The 26,846-nt window shown below is 36.8% G+C and overlaps 2 protein-coding genes across 7 annotated transcripts in view; both read right to left on the bottom strand.

Moving 5' to 3' along the window:
• The window catches only part of LOC145732088 (uncharacterized), a 28,634-nt gene extending 4,782 nt beyond the window's left edge, over window positions 1-23,852 (bottom strand). Inside the window, exons 1-3 of one of the 6 annotated variants that reach the window (XM_081984137.1) lie at window positions 23,694-23,852; window positions 5,894-6,124; window positions 3,171-3,236 (exon numbers count right to left, since the gene is read on the bottom strand). In XM_081984137.1, coding sequence (XP_081840263.1) covers window positions 3,171-3,236; window positions 5,894-6,017 — 190 coding nt within the window. In that variant the 5' untranslated portion in view covers window positions 6,018-6,124; window positions 23,694-23,852. Of the gene's footprint in view, window positions 1-3,170; window positions 3,237-3,347; window positions 3,501-5,893; window positions 6,125-6,189; window positions 6,212-20,599; window positions 20,980-23,684 lie in introns of those variants that run through there. The other 5 variants (XM_081984138.1, XM_081984135.1, XM_081984136.1 and 2 more) reach the window with 5 other exon arrangements.
• Window positions 23,853-23,914: 62 nt separating this feature from the next.
• On the bottom strand, window positions 23,915-26,820 carry Pdk1 (Phosphoinositide-dependent kinase 1). The gene is made up of 5 exons (XM_081984194.1): window positions 26,663-26,820; window positions 26,312-26,464; window positions 25,886-26,111; window positions 24,481-25,438; window positions 23,915-24,425 (listed from the first exon to the last, which is right to left on the bottom strand). The coding sequence occupies exons 2-5, from the start codon at window positions 26,451-26,453 to the stop codon at window positions 24,321-24,323; spliced, it is 1,431 nt and encodes a 476-aa protein (XP_081840320.1). The 5' UTR covers window positions 26,454-26,464; window positions 26,663-26,820; the 3' UTR covers window positions 23,915-24,320.
• Between the last annotated feature and the right edge of the window lie 26 nt (window positions 26,821-26,846).

The raw sequence follows: 26,846 nt of genomic DNA, 5'->3' as shown, positions 1-26,846 counted from the left end.
GAATAAGCAGGACTACTGTGGGGAAATTTTCTTGTGTTTTGGAGATATTTTGAAAAAAATGAATTTTTATATTCACTGATGTTAATATTGGACTTAGACCCAAACGAATAAGACTTCTCCACAGCAACTTTTAAAACTCTTTAAAGTGGCATTATCAAGAACCATCATCAACTTTATTTTTTTAAATGCAGTCATTGTTTTTTAATATCAGATTCTAAAAACCGGTTTTATTCCGAATTAAATGAGTTTTACTCGGTTTTTTTATATTAATACAGAAATGTTCTATTACGGATCTGAAAATTATTTTTTATTTTTTTTAATTAAAAATTGCCTATGCTAATAAATTGTTCAGGTTATTTAAAGGGTTATTAATTTCAACTTAAAAAAAAACAAAAAAAAAAAATATTTTCTTCAATCCCAAAAATAAAAAAAGTTAAGAGTAATACATTATTGAATTTGATCACAACTCGTTAATTGTGTGCGTTGTTGCCAGATTGCTGTTTTAAAATATGAAATTGAAATAATTTCTTTGATTTTGCTTTTAGAGCCAAATTAACCTCAATATTGTTATTCAAAATTTTCTGTTCAAAAAAACTGCGTTAAATTCTATACAGGGTGTCCCACGACGAAAGACATCGATTGATATGGAAAAAGAGTATAAACAGATTTTATTTATACTTTTTCTCAAATAAAACGAAATGGGTTGGATTTAGGTATAGGCAAGTAAATTGAAACGTATAGTAATTTTTAATGCTCAAAATGATTCCGTCATAAAAATGGGGGTTTCCATTTAAAAACTTGAAATTTTTCATTTTTTTTTTGTGGCAAATTTAGGATTTTTTTTTGACGACCCTGTATACAAATGAGTCATTACGCACCCTCAGTTTAATGAAACGATCCTTTATTTACAATAATCCAAAGTTTCATTGCAAAATGAAATACGGTTTTGACAGAATACAGAAATATGTTGTGCAACTGTCACTTTTTAGGAAAAACATCAAATATTTCGAAAACGGCTAGAGATAGGCATAGGGCATTGTACACAAAAGTTGATCAGAATTTTGTGAGGAATCCAAATATGTAATAATATATAGGGTGTTCTATTTAAAATAAGAAAGTTGTGATCGACTTCCGGTATAAACGGAAGAGCAACCATCTTGAAAATATTTTAGTTAGATGCCCACATCAGTATCCTGCCAAATTTTCAAAACTCTCCTATTTATACTTTTTCCAATATCAATCGATGTCTTTCGTCGTGGGACACCCTGTATAAGAAGTAAATAAATACAAAATTTATGTAAAGTTTGGGTTTTAATGAGAAAAGTAAATATCTAGCAACGTGGTGCGTTAAACGTCAATGACGTGCATCGGCCGGTTTTTACTACGGTAGTAGGCTGTGAATTGGTTAAATTATCGATTCTAGTGTGCTGTGCATCCACCGCCTACTATACTAGAAATCCTAGAAGGTGCTTGTCAAATATTCCAATATGACGGGAATAGTGCTGACAGTTTGTATTGTGGAAATTTAGTTTTTTGAGGATTAGATGAATTTCTCCGGTTTAAAATCAAAACTTGAGGTTATTTGCGTGAGTTATTTTTGTTTGCTGCCGTTTATTAAGTTTTTCAAGCCACATTGTAACAGCAATTCAGGAAAAAGCCCTTTTTACTTTACAAAAAACCGAATCTAACTCAACAGTGGTTGAACACTTTGAAGTGGAATGATTTCACTCCAACACTACACTCAATGGTAAGTACTAGTGCTTTCTAGTACAGTATACTTATTAGGTACTTGTTACATGCACAGGTATGTGAGTTACATTTTAAAGCATCCTTCAATGTGAGAGCAACAAAAATAATTTTGAATTAATGTTCTTGGTAATAACATAAGAACCATTTACCAGTTTTGCCTACCTAGTTTCAAGGATTTACAGATTTTCTTGTATTGAACAGTGTTTAAACTAGTTTGCTGTGTGTTGTACTTTCCAGGACAAGTGTTCTAACCAATTTGTTTAGACTGGACTTGATTGTGTAGAAAAAGCTCGATCTAATACATATGTGGATCAGAAATGAAGCTTTCTTTGATTTTTTAGTCACAACTTCCAATCAACTACACGAAAGAATTAAAAAAAAAAACATTTTTCTTACTGCATCTGCATACGTTTGTGTATAAATGTGACATTTTAGGTTTTCTAGTATAGAGGGCGGTGTACCTACCAATGAAATGAAATTTTATGTAATGTCAAAACAATATTTTTCATCGGTGTTGCCAACAGTTGCGTTTGTTCCCTGTTTTCAGTTCAATTCTAAGGTGAAGGATACAGGATTAATACTTTCAGTAATAGCTATAGTACAAAAATTACAGAAAATAATTAATTAATAATGAAATCTGTTAAGGTTGTCACGTGCTGGTTCATAACACATGTCAGAAAAATTTTAAAGATACGACAACATTGCCGCTGAGCATGCTCATTCCGACCAGTTAAAATGTTTACACAGTGTTGACATTTTCTTTACTTTCAGAAAAAATCATATTTCTTGCATTATTATTGTTATTGTTTTCACTGAACAACATGGCGAAGGAGCTTTACCACAAAAACGCCATGAGAATATGAATTTAGTAACCAACCATCGAGAGACAACAAAAAGTAAACCGCCTGGCGCCCGTATAGACAACGAAATTGCGAAATTCGATTATAAAAGAGTCTCGCGGATTTCGTCATCGCCACCCGACCAAATGTTCACTTTCGGGGGGCCGTTGGGGGTGCGGAAGGGCGAGGGGTGGCCAACGAGCTGCTTAGAAGTCGCCCGCGACCTTAAACCAAACGGCGAACGAAAAATGTGACCGGAAAAGCGAGGAAAACTACATTTTTCCGTGGTGAATCGATCGTCAGCTGGCCACGAAGGTTGGTTAACACAGAATCTGATTGTCTGGTACAGTTTTACATACCAGCTGTGTTTATACAAGGTTTCTTTGAAGAAGATGTCGCAGATGGTACTCTGTTTAAAAAAATTGAAAAACTTTTCAAGTCCACCGAAAATTCAAAGGTAATTTGTCAACGTTCGTGCAGTTATTTTGATTAATGACTCTCTTGATAAGATTTTCCAGAGGGCGCACGAAATTGCAACTTTAATAATAATTCCTGCGGGGACTGGAGGGAAATTATACTTACGGGGCATTATTCCCTGGGCCACTAGCTGGTCCAACGGCCTCCGCAGCAGGAGTTTGACCTTGAGGGCTGCAAAAAAAAAAACAAAATCAATTAGTCACCTGTCACTCGCGCCCTCCCTAACTAATTAATTCAAAATAACCTCACTTTATGTAAACACAGGCCCTTAATCACACGCACCTGCAGAATAAAAACGACGACCCCGGACCGCCTATCCTGTCCATTGTTGGCGTCCTCGGTTAATCTAACCGGGACTGTGTTAATCAACCCTTAAGACGACAGGACGAGGGGGTTGAATCGAACAGATGTTCGGTCACGAAACGCGTTGTCGATCGCGAGATTAGCAACACGAAAAAAAAACAATTTAAAGAGAATAAACAAGGTGACTTGGGTGCACGCACGCCGAGCCTCCCCGCCACCGAAGCGTAGGTGCACCAGGTGGTTAAATTTCGTTCCATGACATCGTCAGAGGGTTTACTAGAAGCGTACAAGGTGGCCATAATCGACTCATCAGAGGTCGTTTAAGTTAACAAAAAAACTGAAAATGGACTATTTAAACATGTTTTCCAAGAGCGTAGTCTCTTTTTGTCTAATTTCGTTGATTTAAAACGAGAAATTTCTCAATTCAAACTGAAAACGGTCACGTGACCCTTTAAACAGTACTTTAGTCATTTACAGTCACGTGATCTTCAGGATTCCGTTGTCGTCGTGTCGCATGACCTTTTAAAATATATTCGATTATTGAAAATCGTCACGTGACCATTTGCACATTATAAAGAGTCACGTGACTCAAATAATATTTTGATATCTCTAAAACAGTCAAACTGGGAAATGGCCACATGATCTTCCGGATTCCGTTTTGGCATTAAATATATAAAAGTCACGTGACGTTTTAAAATACATTGGATTATTTTCACTTTAAAAAAAGTCACATGATTCTTCAAATAATATTTTGACAACTAAAACAATCACGTGACATTTAAGAATCCGGTTTTGACGTGAAAATGGTCACGTGCCTATCTGCGCTATACAAAAAGTAGCGTGCGTCTTTAAAAATATCAGTTTAAAATAAAAAAAACGATCACGTGATCCTTTAAATAACATTTTGACATTCAAAACTGCCAGCTGATATTATAAAATCAAATTTTAATCTTAAAACAGTCATGTGACCTTTAGGATTCGATTTAACGTTAAAAAAAAAAGTCACGTAAACTAAAAATTAAATTTGATTATTGAAAATTGTCACGTGAGCATTTGCACATTAAAAGGAGTGACGTTATTTAAAAAAAATGTCAGTTCAAACTGAAAAAACGGTCACGTGGCCATTTGCACAGTAAAGAGGGTCGCGGATCTTAAAAATTATCAGTTTTTAAACTGAAAAACGAGCACGTGATCCTTTAAATGACATTTTGACATTCAAAACTGTCACGTGACATTATAAAATCAAATTTTAATCTTAAAACAGTCACGTGACCTTCAGGATTCGTTTTGAATTTAGTTTATTAATTAAGATGAAAATTTTTTTTCTTGGGGCATGTACTTAGGGCCCACTAGCTCCGAAAGGGGGCACTATTCAACCAGAGTTCATATGACATTTTAGCGTTTATTTTTCATGCATTTTCTACCCTTCAGGTATCCTACAATCATTTTAGACCACCCTGTATGCAGACTCCTACAAATTCTTACACAAATCCTATTAAAGTAATAATATCAATTTAAATAACAAATATTAGGTCTTGACCAATAATAAACCATCGAATCACATAAAAAAAATAGCAAAACTAATCAATTTCTATTAAAACACTCAAAATTGAGATTTTTATCAATCTGTCGAAATTCGCACATTTGAGAAGACTTTCTACTGGTTTCCAGTAGGAAAAAAGTAAAATTGACCAATTTAGGCAACCCGCCATGCTACAATCTCCCAGAGAGCTGTCATCATGAAAATACGCCTCCTGGGCCCTAATTCTTGAACGCAGCAAGTAGAATTACCGATAGAATGTGACAGAACTGGTTGACAAAAGCAGGTTTCTGTCAAATTATGTGTTCTTCTTGATTCAGGAAACTAGGGCCTGGGGGCCTATACTTAATAGTAGGGAACGGAATTCTCAAGAGAAGTGTTGATAGAATGTGACAGAAGAAGCTGACACATGACGCGTTCTGGTCACATTCTACAGGTCTTTTTCAGAGTTTGCTATTCTAGAAAAACTTGTTGGGCAACGTTTTTGCCGCACCAAAAACCCCATTAAAACCATGTTTTTTTTCGGTAAAAAGTGCGAATTTGAATTCGGTAAGTATATTACGTAAGATGTAGTCTTAACAAAAATAAATTGTGGGCGGGCGGTACGCGTGAGAGTCGAATTTACGATTCAAATTTTCTCCCGGTTAATTGTTTAATCTGCCAAGCCGGGTCCAAACAAATCCACTTTATTATCGTCGATTTTATTTTCTCTCGAACGCGATTGCCAAGGACCATCCCCCCTTTCTAAAATGTTTACGAGTTGCGGACTTGTCCCACCCAAATTTATGCAATTTCATAAATAAACTTGATCCGTGTTTTTGCTCCACATCGACACAAACAAAACACTAGTATAGATAATTAATAATTCAATCCCACGTTAATGTGTTTTGTTAAAATGCAAATCAAACCCACTGTCAACCTTTTACAACCTGAGGATGTCCGCTACCGCTACTCGACTATTAGAAACGTCGCCCACACTACTTACACTCTTTATTCTGGTCCATGTGAATGGGGGACGTGTCGATGATCGCTTTAGGGGGTGATTCCCTGAAGGAGGGGGAGGGCGGTCGACCGCCCGCGGTCCCCCCACTCCCGCCGCCCTCCGCCATACTATTCTTGAACCAATCCGGGTAGATTGACGAGATGGTGTCCACCAGGTCTCGGTCCAGCTGGAGTTGCCAGAAACCGCTGCCCGGATCACTGCGATGATTCGACTCTGCAATTCAAGAAAAAAAACAAATAAAGGCAAGTTTACCACGCAAGTGACGTCACTAATTGCACCTGAGTGAGCGCGGAAATTTGAAAAATGTCACAACTACGCTCTAATTGGCCGCCCACCTCTGATGAAGGTCGGCGCGCGTCTGAATTGAACTGCGAGGCCGTGAGGGGGCGACACTAATATCCTGAACGTCGTTATTAAGCAATAAAAAAACCTTATTACCACCCTGTAGAGTTTAACAGGAGCGTGAAAAAGCCTGATAATTGGACGACCGCCATTTTTACGACCCGATTAGCGTAACAACCGCCCCATCGTAAACTTTTACTGTCTTTTGTGACTAAAAAAAGGCGCAAATTGCTCCACCTTTTTAAATTCAAAACGATCCAATGAGACCTAATTTGCGAAACAGTTAAACTGAAAGGCCTATCCTGTAAATTAACGATTTTCTTAATAAAAACTGTCAAATTTGACGTAGATTGATTGATCGACCATCACACTTCCGGTAAGTCTACATGCGACATAACCAATTTGTTTTGCCAGTTTAAGAATAATGGCTTCCGCCAAAAATGACAATTGACAGTTGAAATAAAATGACAGCCGTCAAAATTAATCGACAGTTGCCAATAATCATTCAATTTATAAATTGAACAAACGACTATTTTTAGCGTCCCTTTACAAGTTTAAATCAATTTTATTTTACAATTAGCTCATGTTTAAATTTTGACAAACAATATGTTTTTGAGATGAGAAAAACGAAGCGAATCTGAAGATATTGCTGTATTTAAACAATTTGTAATTTACCAATAATTTACTGACAATTGTCAAAATAACTGTAATAAATAAATCTATAAGAAAACTGTGTTATCTTAGTTTGACAGTTTTGACATTAGGGATAGATATCACGTAGTTTTTGGAGGATAATTTAGCTAAACAGTCACGTGACCACTGTCAAAATAACTGTCACAAATTTTAGAAACACGTTTTGTATCGAATACTGTAAGAAAACCATGATTTTTGCAACTTTTGAGCACAATTTGACAGTTTGATAGTCAGTGACAAAATCGCGTGTAAAACCCACTTGGAGTCAGAAAATGACTGTTTTAAGCACATTTTTTAAATCCTCATTAAATTTCCTATCTAATGACATAAAAAATACTACAAGATTTAGTACAGTCAGTCAGGAATAAAAGTAGGGTCAAAGTTAGAACTGTCAAAAACACAGTTAGAAAGGACAGTCAGGGACAAAATGGCCTGTAAAACCCACTTACAATGAGAAAATGACTGTTTTAAGCACATTTTTGGAATCCTTATTAAATTTCCTATCTAATGACATACAAAAATACTACAAAATTTAATACAGTCAGGGATAAAAGTAGGGTCAAAGTTCGAACTGTCAAAAACACAGTTTGAAAGGACACTCAGTGACAAAATCGCCTGTAGAACACACTTGGAGTGAGAAAATGACTATTTTAAGCTCATTTTTGGAATCCTCATTAAATTTCCTATCCAATAACCTGAAAAAACACAAAAAATTTGATACAGTCAGTGAAAAGAGCGGTGTCAAAGTTTGAACTGTCAGAATCACAGTTCAAAAGGACAGTAATGGACAAAATCGCCTGTAAAACACACTTGGAGTGAGGAAATGACTGTTTTAAGCTCATTTTTGGAATCCTCATTAAATTTCCTATCCAATAACCTAAAAAAAACACTACAAAATTTGGTACAGTCAGGGAGAACAGCGGTGTCAAAGTTGGAATTGCTAGAAACACAGTTTAAAAGGACAGTAAGGGACAAAATCGCCTGTAAAACACACTGGGAGTGAGAAAATGACTGTTTTAAGTACATTTTTAGAATCATCATTACATTTCCTATCTAATGACAAAAAATACTACAAAATTTAGTACAGTCAGGGATAAAAGTAGGGTCAAAGTTAGAATTGCCAGAAACACAGTTTAAAAGGACAGTAAGGGACAAAATCGCCTGTAAAATTCACTTGGAGTGAGAAAATTACTATTTTAAGCTCATTTTTGGAATCCTCATTAAATTTCCTATCCAATAACCTGAAAAAACATAACAAATTTGGTAGTCAGGGAGAATAGCGGTGTCAAAGTTAGAATTTCCAGAAACACAGTTTAAAAGGACAGTAAGGGACAAAATCGCCTGTAAAACACACTTGGAGTGAGAAAATGACTATTTTAAGCACATTTTTGAATAGTAACGGCCCCTGCTAAAAATGACAGCTGTCAAAATTAATCAAAGATGAGTTCGTCACAGCAGTATTCGTACTTTGTGATTGGTCAAAAAAAAGCAGCTTTCAGCCACCAATCACAAACATATTGACTACGTTTATATCGAGCAAATTGAATCCGCTTATCAAGTAAACCGCCATAAAATCCTCGATATAAACAACGCATATTAACAGGATTGACATCTGGCATTTGACAACAACTTATTTTCTGTTTTGAGATTTTTTTTCTTTTTGCATTCCTTTCCAAAATATCTGTTGTCCGGCTATCTTGTTCTCCGTGTAAAACCGTGTATAATATTAATTATACGAAAAATTTATAATTTTTTGAAATAAACTCAAATAAATGAGTTTCTACACTACTATAGTCAAATTTTTACCCTTTGAGAATGACGTCATGCAGGTGAAAAAACACGCATGTCTGGAATTAGATCACAAGTTTTAACCTACAAATGCTTGCTACTTATGCTCTATCATACACATTGGAATAATCAATTGGGATGACATCTGGAAACTGTTCCTTTTCGTACTCCAAAAAAAACAGCATATTTAGAATTAGCATTTGGGCTTGCTAATTGTAGCGCATCATTTTTATACCTTTGATATTTGTTTATATCAAAGTGACAGTAAATGTCAACGTTTTTAATTTGACAGGATGACAAAATTAATAACGTGCCTTTTTTGTTAAAATTGTTTATTTCACATGTTTGATATGCGAGAAACAAAGATGTAAAAAGATGACGTCATTCTCAAAAGGTAAAAATCCGACTATACTACTTGTTCGAATAGCACCAAAGTAGGCGGTGCAAACTTGACGTCACGACGACGTAATTGAACGAAATTGTATATTGATCAACTGTCAAACTACGTCATAGTGACGTAAACTTCACTCGGCACACTTGATGCAGAGTCAAATTGATGTGCAAGCACAGCCTACTTTACCATTAATACTCCCGAAACGCCATCTTGGAGGTTTGTAGGATAGAAAATCGTTTATTAGTGTTTATTTCAAAAACTTTTGCAACGAGAGGGTCGTAAATTCGACAATCGGACCGGAAAAGTCCAGAAATTCCTTTTTTAGCGGGTAATTTTTTTTTTCAGATTTGCCTGAGGAAGAAATTCTATTATAACTTTCATACTTCAATTTAGGTTACTTTAATGACCACTCAGTCTGAAAATTATTTAAATTATGGAAATTTAAGAGTCTGAAATTGTAATTTTTTTACTGAAATATGTCAAGTTATCTCTAATTTTCTTTTTTGCATTCCTTTCCAAAATGGCCGACGTGACGTCTTTTATAGGCGATGGAAATTTCTTGAAAAAGCAATTTTCTAAAAAGCGCTATTTTTAGGTTATACAACCGATCATAATCGAACGAATTTACGAGATTATTATTCCGGGAACAGCGCCATCGGAATTTACGAGGGTTAATAATGTTACTAAAATGGAATTTTTCCACTCTGGAGGGGTGGTTTTTTGATGGAATTTCTTCTGTCAAATTGGCAAAATGTAAACTCGAGCAAGAGGTGTTAAGCGTGTTCGTGTTTATTAAAACGTAAACGACCAGCTGCGTTCCGCCGTATTTCATACGTTGATGATGGCCGAAACGCGGGATAAAAATGTTTTTTTCCCGAAACGTTGCGACACCTCCCCCGAATCTGTGCCAGTAAACTGCACTGAACCCGAATCCAGAAACATTTTATTTTCGCGCCATTAGTCGTCATCTGTGTCTTATTAATGGCCGCGTCCGATTAACGGATGTGTTTGCGGGACCGCGTTCCAGAATTCTGGCACCCTTCGGTGCGAGCGAAACAAAGACAAACGATGATACGGGAACGCGGTCGGGACACGAAATCTGGAAAAAAATGACCCGCCAATGGTATTTCTGGAATTTTTCCGGCCCGATTGTCCAATTTACGGCCCTCTCGTTGCAACAACCAATTAATTAACGCCCGCGGGGTAATTTTGTGTTGATTTACGAACGACCGGTGCAGTTCTAAATTAAAACTGAAATAATAATAACCTACTCAGTTGCAAATTTTCATTTACTGTCAACTGTCATTCAACAGTTATAGCAAAAATCAAAGTAAATTGTGATTACGTTACAATGTTACAATAGAAAAGTGAATGTTTTGAAGGAATACAATCAGTACCATAATTTTTCATAAAAACACAATTTAAAAAAAAAATTAATAAAGAAAATGCATATCAATCTCAGATGACACTAAAGATTCCAAAAAAAAAAACAATTTCCATGAAAAAATCACACTTAACCTCACTTTTATTTCTGCGCACTCGTTTCCAACGGTTTTCAAAATGGCGGTTCGATTGATTTAAGTTTTAAAAAAGAAACAATTGCCGTAACCTCAACTATAACAAAATTTAAAAATTTTAAATAATTTTTTAATTATTTTTTATAACTTAAAAATTGTTTTGTTATAAACTCAAATAAATGAGTTTCTCTATAGTTGGATTTTTACCTTTTGAGAATGACGTCATCTTTTTACATCTTTGTTTCTTGCATATCAAACATGTGAAATAAACAATTTTAGCAAAAAAGGCACGTTATTAATTTTGTCATCCTGTCAAATTAGAAACGTTGACATTTACTGTCACTTTGATATAAACAAATATCAAAGGTATGAAAATGCTGTGATACAATGAGAAGGCCCAAATGCTAATTCTAAATGTGCTGCTTTTTTTCGAGTACGAAAAGGAACACTTTCCAGATGTCAACTGAAACTCTCATGATCACTCATTTTTCAAAGCATTTGTAGGTTAAAATTTGTGATCTAATTCCAGACATGCGTGTTTTTTCACCTGCTTGACGTCATTCTCAAAGGGTAAAAATTTGACTATACACTACATATACGCGTAAAATAGTTTTGGTCGAATAGCACCAAAGTAGGCGGTGCAAACTTGACGTCACGATGACGCATTTGAACGCAATTGTATATTGATCAACTGTCAAACTACGTCATCGTGACGTAAACTTCACCCGGCACACTTGATGCTGAGTCGAATTGATGTGCAAGCACAGCCTACTTTACCAATAATATTCCCGAAACGCCATCTTGGCGGTTTGTGGGATAAAAAATTGTTAGTGATAATTTCAAAAACTTTTAAATCTAAATAATTTATTACAAAATTGCCCTAATAATTATAAAAATTGGGAATCTGTTGTTTTTTTAAAACCATTTTTGCGGCCAATTTTTGACGTTTTAGTGTCAACTTTCACATCACATTCTAGTGATTTAAACTGTTGTTTGTGCGAGACAAACAAAATTACTAAATTTGGCTATCGAGTAAAACATATAAACAATCACCCTGTACACTTACAAAAAAACAAAAAAATTGCCATAAGCTCACTTTTTCAAAAAAAAACTTGTTTGAGAGTGAAACATCATTTTCGGCTAATTCGAGGCTGGGGAATTCGGTGGTAAGGTCAGATTTACCGTATCTCCTCTCCTTAGAGTGTCGATTGGCACTTTGAATCGCGAACTGTAACGGACACAAGAAGTTGGCAAGCCGGATCCGCGTAAATGCAACTTAAATTAAGCTCGCCACGTCTATTTTCTCTTTGAACTTGACTCATCTGACAGGCCGAAATTAGCCGGCCTTCGATTATTTTATTCACACTAGCAGGTGAAGTATTTTGAAACCAACCCTCCTGACAGGGAGTTACAGAAGAAAAACGTGTACAGAATGTGACAGAAGCTGCTATATTGTGCAAGCAGTACTGACACGTTCTATCAACCACAGAACTGCAGGGTTTTACTGCTCACAAACCCTTAAAGATTCCCGCGACTAATTATAACCGCACGAGTGCAGTAAATATCAAGGCAAAACAGTTACTTAATGTTATCGTGTCCAAAACGGCCCGCATAGCGGAACTACACTCGGTATGACATTCTCTAAATGAATTATTAGTTTGGTTGGCTCCCTGGCGCTCCGTACAACACAACTAGTTAAAATAGTACAAAAGTGGAGTAGAAACATGACCACGCCCTTCTAGCACCAATCAGAGCACTGCACGGGCGTGACAACCACTATTAAGAAATTAGGCCACGCCTCACTTTAATACATTTTGAATGTTCCGTCTTGTTTGATGACACTACACTTAAAAGACAGAGAAGTGTGGGCGGAGTTTACCCAAGTCACGCCCTCGTTTAGTCTCCTATTGGTCAGAAGTGATGTTGGTCACGCCCATTCCGAAAAACATTTACAGTAACTGATTTGAATACGAACCATTTGCACGATAATTGGTATATACAGCAATACTTATTCCATCCATGCAGATGGCTCAAAACAGTTTCAAACCCGAAGCAAATTTGTAATAAAAGTAAAATTTAACGTCGATTGAATCCAAAACGAGCCGCACCCTCACTAACTGTCACAAATCCTGTCAAGATATTTGACATTTATGTAAGATTTTATAACAGTTTATTCTTAGCTAATTTGAGGTTAGGAAACTTAACTAAACAGTTAGATGACAAAATTCTGTAGTAGTAGAGTTCAAAAAAAAATTGTCAATTTGGCAACATTCGAAAAATTCAATAGGTATATGCTTAATTAGCAAAATGGTAATTTGACAACATTGTCAAAAAGTGAATATTCTTACAAAAATTACCAATTTGACAAGAAAGTTGCTTTAACCTCACTTTTTCTTTGGATTGATTTTTCCTAATGGTGGACAGTTGAAAAACGCTGTTTTCGGTTAATTTGACGTCAAAGATAAAATGGCGGCTCTCTTGGACATTGAAAATTCAGCTAAATAAAGAAAATGGTCAGTTTGGCAACATTGGAAAAATTAGCAAAATAATCAATGTGGAAACGTTGTAAAAATTTAGCAAGAAAATGGCTAATTTGGAAAAGTTATCAAAATTTAGTACTAAATAAAGAAAGTGTCAGTTTGGCAACATTGGAAAAATTCAGTAAGTTAGCAAAGTTGTCAATTTGGCAACATTGTAAAAATTTAGCAAGAAAATGGTTAATTTGGAAAAGGTATCAAAATCTAGTAGTAAATAAGGAAGTGTCAGTTTGGCAACATTGCAAAAATTCAGTAAATTAGCAAAATTGTGATTGTGGCAATGTTACAAAAATTTAGCATGAAAGTAGGAAAATTGTCAATTTGGCAACATTGTCCAAAAGTGAATATTCTTACCAATTTGACAAAAAAGTTGCTTTAACCTCACTTTTTCTTTCGATTGGTTTCCCTAATGGTGGAGAGTTGAAAAACGTTGTTTTCGGTTAATTTGACGTAGAAAATAAAATGGCAGCTGTCTTGGACACGAAATGAGACATCAAAAATTCAGTGTGGCAACATTGGAAAAATTAGCAAAATAATCAATGTGGAAATGATGCAAAAATTTAGAAAGAAATTAGGAAAATTGTCAATGTTAAAAAAATTCAGTATAAATGCTTAATTAACAAAATGGTAATCTGACAACATTGTCAAAATTGGGCCACATTGGCCACACATACAAAAATCACCAATTTGTCAAGAAAGTTGCTTTCACCTCACTTTCTATTGACAACATGCCAACACAATCGACACGTCGTTTCCGGGTAATTTAACGTCAAACAATTGAAAAACTTGACAATTTGGTCGTTTTGCGAAAACAAAACTGATGCAATGAAGCTATAAAAGTGGATTTTAAGATGTTTTCCTTTGGCAGCCAGAGCGTAACGTAAACAACCGATTTATTATCTATCCAAATCACCGGGAGGGAATTTTTATAGTTTCGATTAACTGGTTTTGGACAAACAAACGTTTTTCTAGAACAAAACAGCAATAATTGGGTCGTTAAAAGTTTAGGACGTTTCGGTCGCTGGCTGGATCATCAGACCGATTAAGACAGATGGCGGTCAGACTAATTATCGACTCGATATTTATTTAGAATAATAATTCGGCCGATGCGATGGGACACTAGAAACACCGTTTTGTTGTATATTTTATTGTAAAAATAGACTGGGACAGCTCGAAAATAGAGTCATTCAAATTTCAACAGCGCGTCCCCCCCGCCCCGCCGGGTATACTCTTTGGCCCAACCGGTATATAATCGATGTGTTATTTATATTTGACATACTTTCGAGTCTAATTGTTTTTTTTTCCACGGCGTGCGTGGTCCTGATGATGACCCGAGAGAAACGTCATATTGGCATACAAATCAATAAAAACTACCGTATTTTATGTTGAGCTGGCTGTAATCTAACCTAATTTGTTTACTGGATTTGACAAAAACCAAAGTCACCAATCAATTTCCCATCCCCAGTTTAGTCGAAAATGAGTTGTAACTCAACCTATTTACGCCCTCAAACAGGAAAGTTGTTATAACCTCACTAACATGAAATAGTGATTTTCAACGTTTCAATAAACGAATTGGGTTCTTCAGTTTTGCGCTTCTGCGTTAGGATTTCTAGAAATTTACATTTTTCGTAAATAATAAAAGCATCTACTGTAAATTTGTAAATTTGTGAAATTTTGATGCTTTTTTCTTCTTTTTGTATTTATTTTAGTATTTGGTGCTTTTTTTGTATAATAGCTCTTATTGAGATATCGAAGGCTTCTGAAAGACAAAAACATACCAATTATCTGTTACAAAATGGGTAAATGATGGAAATACTCCTGAAGTAGTCGAAAAACAACTATAGAAGCTCCAAAATGTCTTGCTAAACCTTACAAAACACCCTAGAAGCTGCCAGAAGCTTTTCAACTTATCTAGAAGCTTCCAAAAGATTCCAAGACAGCATAAAAGCTTCTAAAAAGTTTAGAAGCTTTTTACAAAAGTTTCTAGAACCGTCTGCAAGATTTCAAATGCCTTAAAAGCAATCCAGTGTCTTCGATGCTCTTTAAACTGTGCAAACACCTTCCAAATGCTCCTAAAGTAGTCTAAAAAGGTTTTAAAACACTACAGAAACTCCAAAGTGTTTCTAAAACAGTCGGAAACCTTTTAAAACAATCTAAAAGATTCCAATTGCTCTTTAACTAATCTAGAAACTCCCAAAAGATACCAACACAATCTAGAAGCTTCCAAAAAATTCTGGAACCGTCTAAGAATTTTCAAATGCCTCTAAATCATTCCAGAACCTTTGATATGCTCTCTTTAAACTGCAATACTTCTTAAACTCTCCAGAAACCTTCCAAATGCTCCTAAAGTAGTCAAAAATGATGTCAAAACACTACAGAAACCCCAAAATGCTTTTAAAATAGTCTAGAAGCTCCTAAAACATTTCAAGACAGTCTAAAAGTTTCCGTACCCTCCTTAAGTTTCCTGCTACAAAGTTTCAAATGACTTAAAAGCATTCCAGAACCTTCAATATGCTCTTTAAACTGTTCAAACACCTTCCAAATGCTCCTAAAGTGGTCAAAAAAGATTTCAAAACACTACAGAAACTCCAAATGCTACTAAAAAAGTCTAGAAGCTTCCAAAAAGTTTTAGAACACTCTAAACGCTTCCAAATGATCTTCAACTAGTCTAGAAGCTTTCAAAAAATTTCAGGGCAGTCTAAAAGCTTCCATAAGCTTTCAAATGCTTTAATAGCAGTCCAAAACCTTCAATGCTTCTTAAACTGTCCAGAAACCACTTCTGAAACTCTAAAACAGTCGGAAACCTTTTAAAACAATCTAGAAGTTTCGAAAAGCTTTCTAGAACAGTCTAAGTGTTGGAACACTCTAAAGGCTTCCAAATGATCTTCAACTAGTCTAAAAGCTTCCATAAGCTTTCAAATGCTTTAAAAGCAATCCAAAAACCTTCAATGCTTCTTAAACTCTCCAGAAACCTTCCAAATCCTCCTAAAGTAGTTAAAAATGATTTCAAAATACTACAGAAACTCCAAAATGCTTCTAAAAATGTCTAGAAGCTTCCAAAAAGTTTTAGAACACTCTAAAGGCGTTCAAATGATCTTCAACTAGTCTAGAAGCTTTCAAAACATTTCAAGGCAGTCTAAAAGCTTCCATAAGCTTTAAAAGCAGTCCAAAACCTTCAATGCTTCTTAAACTATCCAGGAACTTTCCAAATGCTCCCAAAATAGTCTAAAACGGTTTCAAAATACTACAGAAACTCTAAAATGTGTCTAAAACAGTCGGAAACCTTTGAAAACAATCTAGAAGCTTCCAAAAGCTTTTAGAACAGTCTAAAAGATTCCAAATGCTCTTTAACTAGTCTAGAAGCTCCCAAAAGATGACAAAACGTTCTAAAAGCTTCAAAAAAATTCCAGAACCGTCTAAGAATTTCCAAATGCCTCTAAAGCTTTTCAGAACCTTCTTGCGGTTTTTTTGACTAAATCTGTTGGAACTTTCACCGGGTTCGCGTAAAATTCAAAATGGCGTCGATTTTCCAACGTTGGCGTGGGAGGGAGGGAAATAAATCGCGACAATTAAACTGGACGTGGCAAAACTTTTGATAGTTTACGCATCAGTGACACATTGACGAATCGTTCTCTATATACAAACACACGTACACACGCAGAGAGTTGTTTATCTATGTGAATCATCCGGCATTGAGCTGGCCAAAAACCGTATTTTTGGAACTTTTATTTCAAATTCGAGTGGGTTTTATGCCACAATCGCACCCATTTAGACTTTTTCCTGCATCCGAACGAAAATATCGGGATTTTCTATTGTGGATTTGCCCAGAACGGATTGAAGAAGGGCGGTGAGAAGGATGTATGTACAGCCTCCCTGACCCTTTTCTAGGGTAGGTTTGACAATCATCCAGAAAGCTCAATTGACGTTTCGATTCTCTATTCACGCCTCCCTCTTACTTTCCTAACCCCTTTTTGTGTCACAGAAAGACAAATCTAAAGATTGACGGTAAAATTGTTCTTTTGCTAAATTTCTATATCTATTATCGTTTGGGAGATATTTACCATTTTCTTTTCTATGGTACCTCCCTTTCAGGTGGTACCACTAGGTTACGGCTTATATCAGAAAATATTGTAACATTTTGCTTGAAATTATTTTTTTTTTTAAATTAAGTAACTACTTGTTTCGGCAAGCAGTGTTGCCAAGTCAAAATATTTAAACTGGCTACTACATACTTCAAAAATACAAATTTTTATTTTTGTCATTAATAATTGTTTTTTCTAAGTTTTGACATTAGTGACAGATATCACGAGGTTTTAAAAGGATAATTTAGCTGGGCAGTCACCTGACCATTGTGAAAAATCGTAAATCTCAAAAATACTCTCACATATCAAATACTGCAAAAAAACGTTTTTAAATCCTGATTTTTGTAACTTTAGAGCATAGTTTGACAGTTTTGACGATATTGACAGTTATCACGTGATTTTAGAACCCTATTTAGCTAGATGGTCACGTGATAATTGGCAAAATAACAGTCAAAAATCTCAGAAACACTCTCACGTATCAAATACTGCAAGAAAACGTTTCTAAACCTTGAATTTTGCAACTTTAGAGTATGGTTTGACAGTTTTGACGTTATCGACAATTGTCACGTGATTTCAGAAGACTATTTAGCTAGAAGGTTACGTGACATTTGGCAAAATAACTCATAATTCTCAGAGCACGTTTTATATCAAATATTGCAAGAAAACGCTCTTAAACCCTGATTTTTGCAACTTTAGAGAATGATTTGACAGTTTTGACGTTAGTGACAGTTGTCACGTGATTCTAGAACCCTATTCAGCTAGACGGTCACGTGACAAGTGTCAAAATAACTGTCATAAATCTCAAAAACGTTTTATATCAAATACTGCAAGAAAACGTTTCTAAATCCTGATTTTTGCAACTTTCGAGCACAGTTTGACATTTTTGACGTTAGTGACAGTTGTCACGTGATTTCAGAAGACTATTTAGTTAGACGGTCACGTGACATTTGGCAAATTATCTCTCATATTTGTCAGAAACACGTTTTATATCAAATACTGCAATAAAACGTTTCTAAATCCTGATTTTTGCAACTTTTGAGCACAGTTTGACAGTTTCGACGTTAGTGGCAGTTGTCACGTGATTCTAGAACACCATTTAGCTAGACTATGAAGTGACAATTGTCAAAATAACTGTTAAATATCAGAAAATGGTCTTGTTTCGAAAACCGTGTTTAAATGTAATTCTTGCAAATTCTACTAAAATTTTGACATTAGTGACATCCATCACGTGGTTTTAGATAATCATTTTCAGTAAGAAAATGACAGTTTTAAGAGCATTTTTGGAATCCTTATTAAATTTCCTATTCAATAAACTGAAAAACACAAGGGCAATAACGCAATTAAAAACGGTAGATATACCGTTCTAACGGTAGACCTGGCAACATGGCAAACAGCTGACAATTTTTCGGAGTAGCACCACATAACTGAAATGAACTTACAAAACCGATTCGACCTTTCTCCGCCAATTTGGGACAAAAGTAATTTTCGAAATAACCTTCTCGCCTATTTTTTCTCGTTGCTTGCTTTCTACATTTTTGTGGAATTAGTCCAAATGTACGCGGCGTGTTTCACGTCTCAGCATTATTAAACACAAGCCAAAAATGTTTTATATTATTAACGCCCGGCGACTTATTACCTGTCACTGTTTCCTTAAGCCCAGTTTGCACCAGTCCCGGTTAACCGTAATCAAATAAATCGTTGGCCCGAGTGAAAATTTTGGCATTGGTCTGTCAGATTTATGGTCTCTTGTTATAACATTTTTTTTTTGCGTAAATCGCCCAGTTTCAAGGTTAAGATCAGGCCGGAGATTCGGGTAAATTTAGAAACCGATTGTTGAATGTCCGTTCAGGAAAAAAAGGAAAATGGCGGCTGGCGCAGCTGGTCAGAGAGTAAATCAAGCAAACCCGAGTAATAACGGGGAAATTTACAACTTTTTTATGTTCCCAGCCCGGTTAAAGGATTTTCCAGTGTTTTATTAATAAATCGCGAGTGTTTCCGCACGATGGTTTCCCTTCAGGAAACCAAGTTCTTGACATCTTGGTGACGCCGCCCAATCACACATAAATCCTGATTATTTTCGGCTTATGGAGTGGCACGTCAAACTTCCCGAAACAAGTTCCATTTGGTCCGGAGAAAGTAGGTTATTTACTCGGATCTTGCGTTTAAAATAGGCAATAGGCAAAAGACCTTATATACGAAAATAGATTGCGGCCGTCGCCTGTCCCGACGCCATCTTGCCTGCGCGCAATCTCGTGAAAGCCTTGGAAAAAAATACGCAATTTTGACAGAACTTAAAAAAACCCACCACTTTGTGTATGTTTCAACAACGCGGTGACGTAGTTTTTTCCAATATGGCGGTCGACACCATTTTGAAACGTCACTTTGATGTGACAGATATACAAAACTTTAATCAACTTTTTAAAATGGCCGTCAATCACCATTTTCTGTCAATATACAACTGTCAGAGACCATTTTAAAACTTTTATGCCTGTTCTGTTGTGTTAAGCTAAGTTGAGGTTTGAATGTGACAGAACTGATGCAAAATAACACAGTCTAACCGAATCTTAGCCAATATTAACATTGTGAATTACAAAATGGCGGGTAACCGACCACTTCACGGCCTGTATCTTTCAACAACGCGGTGACGTATTTTTGAAACATCAAATCCAAAAGCAGTTCACTACAGTGTTGCCAAACTGACTAATCTTTAAACGTTACTATGGTTGTCAGAACGTTCATTTTCGTTCAAATTAAAAGAACACACATTTTAGCAGTGTTGCCAAACTATTCAAATCACTTTGATGTGACAAGACATGTTTTAATCGATTTTTCAAAATACAACTGTCAGTAACCTTGTGAATTACAAAATGGCGGGTGATGGTCGTTTCGAAAACATTCATTTAGATTTAACCGGTAAAGAGGGTTGTTTTTTGCATCAAAAATGGTGAACGGACGCCAGTTTGAAAATTTGTATTTAGAATTGTTAGGGTGAGTGATACTTTGCACAAACAAAATGGCGGTCAGGTGCGATTAAGGCTTTACTGTTATCAATACAAAATGGCGGCTAGATTCTATTAAATTTGGCTGTCTCCATCACGAGGAGTTGAAAATAAAATGTCCCTTCCTGATTAATTTTGTTCGGTAAAGTTTTATGATGAGAATCCGGCGAGATCGGATCGTGTGCCAAGCAGACTGGAGTGGATCAAAGGATTCCAGGAGAAATACGAGTTTTATCCCGTCCTCTTTAATTTTCTCTCTCTCGCACGTTTTAAGAGATTAAGGTCCCAATCAAGGGATGGGGCGGGGATTGGGGGAGACTAAAGCGGGGTACACACCAAACACCCTCCTACCGTCACAAAGTTTGCAGCGTTTGGCCCGAGGAGTCTCCGATCCGGCCGAGCCAGTCAGTGAAGTGCTCACGGGCATCTCTACCGATCACCGATCGATCACTGATCACCATTTTGATTTCGTACCGTCACTGAAAAGGGCGCGCACCTGTTTTGCTCGGATCACGATCAAGGGTGGCGTCGATAGCGATGACATGGTGCTCTCCTTTCAACAGTGACAGGCCTTAAGCGGGTTATCCATTCAATCCACGTTAGAGTGCGTTTACATCAGCAGCGCGATCACGTCGAAAATTGCTGCAGCCAGGGTGGATAGTTTGGGGGAATGTCTTGAAGAGTGCAACGAGTGGCGTCGCGACGCACAGACGACTTACTGAGGCGTCCCGGCGCCGACGCTCCCAGTCGGCTTACGAACCGAACGTGACCGAATCGCAAACCTGATTTTAGCCTTAGCGGGTTTAGAGCTCGAATCAGCTAAGAAAAGGCCACAGGCGTCATCAAACGATGATGTCACGATCTCTGTACGTCTCGCTTTAAATATTGCTGCTCTCGTTACTTTCCAAGTTGTTGCAGCCAGTCAGTGGCGTGCTATTATTTTATCAGTAAAATGAAACATTTTCGTCGTTTTTAATAAAGAAAATAAAAGACAACAAGTTTTTCAAAGGAATGGAAACTCCTTCTGCTTCTTTCTTCATAAATTGTAAGACGTTACTGACGATTTCACGGCCTTGGCTGTATATGATAACACCTTTCTTTCCAACCTTTTTGAAAGACATTTTGACAAAATAACGTTTTTTATTCATAACACTATGTGAACTTCAACTGCGACCATCAACAATACAACCAAAACACCAGACTAAAACGGAACCTAACCTAACCCCCTAAGTCTCCCTGTCCGCCACTACATTTTTTTAAACTTGGCAACACCGTTTAGAGTGCCGGCTAGTAAAAGCATATAAAAAGGTCCAAATGTCCCTGGCCGCTGCCGCATCTGTTTTAATTGTGTCCAAGTAAAAACCGTACTACGTTGCCAAGTGGCTTTTTGACCGCTTAACAGTATATTTTCGGGAATATTTTAATAGGACGCCTCTGATTATATCTAATGCGACGGCAACTGTAGAAGGAGAAAGAAATAGTTTTAAAAACTGCGTCATTGATGATGCGGTGGCCTTTTCTCATCTGATTCGAGCTCTACATCATCGCATTCTTTCACAGAAATTTAGAAAAAAAACTCAAAATCCTGTTAATGTTTTCAAAACGCCCTATTTCAAGATACCACCAAACAAAATTACGTAAGCAACCAAGACAGATGGTTGTCATTAAAGGCAGCCATTTTGAATTTTACTACTAAACCTTCCTTTGACAACTTTGTCTTGTCGATCTTGAAAGAGTCAGAATTTGTTATTTGAAGTTTATCCTTGTCAAAGTTATCCCTTTGTTTTACAACATAACCCATCTCCAAATAATATTCAAGTGATTGAATTAAAATGACTGTCAAATTAACTGACCTTTTTGGAAAAGTCAAAATGGCCATCGTTCGTCATTTTGTCAAGCCGCGTTACTCAAATCTCCCAGTTCTCCTTGAGGAGAAATTTGAAATAAAGCGAGCCGTCAATCCTGCACATTGCACACACAAAAAAACAAATAAATTACCGCGATTACGTCACGCATCGCAAATTATTGTGGTACAACAGTTGGCCCCAAGCCAGAAAATTCAATTTTGAATGAGTAAATATAATAAAAAAATTACATTCGAATAACAATAAACATTTTAAAACAAAACCCCGTTAGGGGACGCCCCTGTCTTTCCACACGTTTATTTAAATGGAGCAAAGCATTTAAATAAACAAAACTAAACGTAATCACTGTGGGTTCGTTTACGTCCCTCATTTTGTTATTTAACACAGTCTGTTGATAATAGTGTCATTTATTGACAGCTGTTAGTGATTAGTGTCATATAACCACCACTTTACAGCTATTCGAACCAACATTGCCTATGCTATTTAACTTAAATGATAAAATGTCATTACAGGGCAGCCAAAACCAAGGAAATCATTACAACTCTGTTAAACTTATTGTTTTGCTCCAAACCAGTTACCTTGGCCAGGCTATTTTAAGAAAGTACAGTTTAGACATTTTCCACTCAAATATTTGTTGGAAAATCCGATTTGTTAGTTGCCGAGTGATTTATGTAAAAAAACAACTAGAGAAAAGTGGAGTCTAATTTGACCCAATCCAGTCCAATACAAGACAAACCTGGTCGAAAGGAAGACTTGGCTTAGTGCATATGTTTCTATTTATTAAAAATAGGTTAAAAGTTCTTGTTGGCCCAGGACCAAAAAGCTTTATGTATTTCTTGTCAAGTCTTTTATTTTTAAGTTGTTTTTGGGGATTTGGAAATCTAATTTGTCCTCTCCCTTTCTAAATTTAACCTTCTTAATAGTTCCATATTATTGTTTGATTAGATATTTTCAATGATAACCCAAGTGTTTGGCTACTTTTCCTTTAGGAATTAAACCACTTTAAGGTTGAATCAGCAGAGCAAAACCTGTTTATATGATTCCTTCCAATATCACTCCCACACAAAGTTTTTCTTGACTTATATAAGGTGAAATGAAACATGTTTTGATGATGTTAACCAAGGACCACATGCTTGTGTTAATTAAGTGTTGAAAAGTAATGCTTTACTCTGTGGAAATATTTTTGATACACCCTATACAAACACCACAACAACAATGAATAACAACATTTGAATACAATTATAGTGTGACAGTTAAAAATTGAAATAATTTACCTACACAAATTCTAACCCGGATGTTTTGCCACTGATCAAACTACCCCAATTCTAAGCCCCCAAAGGGGGTCAAAGACTCAGATCTTAAGTGGTTGTAAGCAAGCTTTTCAAACCCGGGTTATTTAAAATTAAGCAATTTTCACTTAAACACATCATAATCTAGCCCCAGGGCTGGTTAACGCGGCGTCTAGACCGCTAAAAACCCCCCAAAAACACTCAGATGTGCTCTCTGAGAACGAGTACGTGGGTGGGGATCAAGTACAAAACGAAACAATGTCACACCTGACTTACCTGAAGTGGGGGCTAAGCCCTGTTTTCACCATAACTCCGGTACTGTTCCGGGCACCTAAACCGCACGCAGGGGGCCCCAAAAATCCACCGGAAACCGATAAAAACAATACAGAAACTTCAAGTATCACAACACCAAGGCACAACGTACGCCATTTTGAATGTTGACAACCGGTTTGACTGGAACGGTGGCGCCGCCCGTGGTTCACTAAACGAAACAAAACTGAATAAATAAGAATTTATTTACAAAAAAAATACACATAACGGTAATAAATAATGGAATTTACCTAGGATACACGTATTACAACAGTACGGAACGTACAACCAGCTTATAAGAGGTGTATAATTAGTTGATGATTGCCCTGCGTGTTACAGTTTTCTGTAATTGAAACTTTCGCATCCCTCCTGTTGATTGACAGTTGACGACCGGCTGGTGCGACGTTGCCAAGAAGGGCAACCATGATAAGTTCACCAGATGCTAAAAACTACTTTGATATGATAGTGGACTAAAGATTTTTGCAAAACAATTCAAATCATGTCAATTCAAAATTTTCTGAGTGTGAAACAACACCAGGTCAGATTTTTCTGACAAAAATTAGCACCAGGTGAACATTAGACGCTAAAAATTAACTAAACATCCGAGACTGGATAATAGTGATCTTTGACCTGATCGATTGCTTTACACCACTCCAGAGCGAAGCCCTCAGGGTCCTCCAGATAGTATTTGCGATTAGGCTGCAATTGAAGCTTAGTAAACACATTTAAAGTCACTATGAAAGCGAAAACTTACAGTGTGAATGAAGAAAGTCTTAAAGTTTTTGGCCTCGGTTTTCAACTCCTTACTCCAGGGTATTTCTCCCTTCAACGTCATGGTAACCGGGTCCACGTAGTACAAATGTGGCCCTAAGGTCAATAGGAACATGCGTCGTCTTGGAAACAACCCTTTACGTTTGTCGATCAGGCCTTGTTTGAGGATCAAATTGCCTTCGACAAATTGATGGTAAGTGTTGCTTTCTTGGGCTTCCAGTCTGGTTTGGATTTCAGTCTGTGTGATGTCCATCAGATTGTTTTGGACCTTTTGCGTGGCTTCGGAGAGGATTTCTTTGAGTACCAGTCTTGATACTTGCTCGCTATTCAGTCCCGGCTCCAAACTCAAAGAAATGTCGCTCCCACTCAATCTGGAACAGTCGTCGATCAGTTCATTTGACAGTTTGGGAGGAGGGCCCAGATCGTTCCAATTCACTCCGTAAAACATTTCGTGCTCCCGTAACGTGGTGTATGGCTCCACGTCCTGAGCCCCTAATCTTCTGCCCGGTTCAACAACCAACAGTTTCTCCACAAAGTCTTTAACTCTCTCATCGAAACCATCCGGGAAAGTATAGTCCAGTTTCAGTACTTTCTGGAAAATCAGGTACTCGCTGCCGGCTTTAAAAGGAGGAATACCGGACGCCATATGGAACACTATACACCCCAAAGCCCACAAGTCAGAGGCGTAGGAGGATTTGCTTTCTTGCAACATTTCCGGGCTAACGTATTCGGCGGTACCCACAAAACTGTTGCGCCGCTTTGGCGGTTCTGCGTTAGCGTCGGGGTCGCCACTGTCGTTCACAATTTTGCCGCTACCAAAATCGGTCACCAATATGTGGAAGTTGTGATCAAACAGGATGTTTTCTGGCTTCAAGTCACGGTGCACAATGCATTTGGACCGGAGGTACTCGAGAGCCAGTACCAACTCAGCGGTGTAGTACCTGCTCATAAAAACAAATGTTATATGTCACCTGACATTTGATAAGAACTGTCATAAGTGACACTCAAAATGTAATGATAAAAATCCCAAATTTGACATGAAGAAGCAATTTGACACTGATTTTAATTTTTTTAGTAAAAACTAAGGTTGTGTTAATATCCGGAAAACAAAAAGAGTCAGAGATAACAGTTTTGGCTCATTTTTAATTGAAAAAATGTAATTAAGGCAAAATAAGCACACCAGTTTCATTATTCAAAAGTTCCAAATCCAAGCAATTATCAGATACTTCCAATTATTTTTTTAAATGCAAAAAACCTCCAGAAAGGACCAGAAATCTTTAAATTCAGTATTCTAAATTTCCTTTTGGACATTTTTTTTAAATTACCAAAGGAGTTTACAATCATTTTGAAACTGACTAAACCAACCAACTTTCTGCTTAAAGACTCACCTGGTGCATTCAAAATTAAACTTTGTATGCGTCTGGATGTGTTTGAGCAGTTCCCCATTTTTGGCATAAGGTAGCACAAAGTAGAGCCGTTGAGAGTCCTGGAAACTGCTGTACAGATGCACCATGTAGGGGCTGGCATTTCCTAAAATGCGCAGAATTTCCCGTTCGCGCATCACATACTCAGACTTTTTCTCCCGGATTATGTGCAGCTTCTCAATTACTTTAACTGAAATTAAATCGTTAACAAGCTAAGTAACTGCAGCCCTAGGCAAGACAAATAGGTTTCAGTTCCTTGCTAGCCCTATTTGTTAACTTTACCAGTGATAAACTAAGCAATTTCAAGACAATCTCTATGGGAGTTATACACACCAACTCTTACAGAGTGTAGTTTTACAAATTTAACCAATAAAAACAAAAACAACTCACTAGCAAATTCCTTGTGGGTTTGTACATCTTTGGCCAGGTACACAACACTGAAACTGCCCTCACCAATCACCTTACCAAAGATAAAGTCTGAAGGAGTCTTCTTGCGTACCTCTTGGACTGCAGCATCATTGGGGGGCGTCATTCTGGCAGGTACTAAAAACAGACAATATCGACCCCTTAAACGGGTTCCCGACACTTGTTAAGGGGGCCTTGAACGGGCAAAACCTGACCTTATAAGGGAGTTTTCTTGTCAGGAAAGTGAAAGTTTTGTTTGGTAAGGTCTGTTTAGGTGGGGGAGGTACTGAGAGTGGTAGCACCGTGGTGTTGTCTTCGTAATAGGAAATGACTTACCGTTTAATGAGTCTTGTTTTAGCACTTTACTTTGTTTATTTCCAGAATTTTCAGCATTTTTCAGGAATTAGGAACTAAACTGAAATCAACAACAGACACTACTGTCAGTAGTGTCAGTGGTCACCTGTCAGTTATAATTAATTGCAGGTGTACAAAGTAGGTGGCGTGCACGATAGTGCTGTTT

This window comes from Ips typographus, linkage group LG7 (assembly GCF_016097725.1).
Source record: "Ips typographus isolate SLU linkage group LG7, UJ_Ityp_2.0, whole genome shotgun sequence".
In the NCBI taxonomy this organism is placed as follows: domain Eukaryota; kingdom Metazoa; phylum Arthropoda; class Insecta; order Coleoptera; family Curculionidae; genus Ips; species Ips typographus.
Note: the sequence above shows the minus strand (reverse complement) of the source record. Positions and strands in the feature narration are given on the sequence as shown.

Coding starts and splice junctions, on each gene's coding strand:
- Pdk1 (XM_081984194.1), bottom strand. CDS start 26,453: ATGACGCCCCCCAATGATGCTGCAGTCCAAGAGGTACGCAAGAAGACT. Junction 25,439..25,885: donor TTTAATTTTGAATGCACCAG/GTGAGTCTTTAA, acceptor TTTTATGAGCAG/GTACTACACCGCTGAGTTGG. Junction 24,426..24,480: donor AGACTTTCTTCATTCACACT/GTAAGTTTTCGC, acceptor CTTCAATTGCAG/CCTAATCGCAAATACTATCT.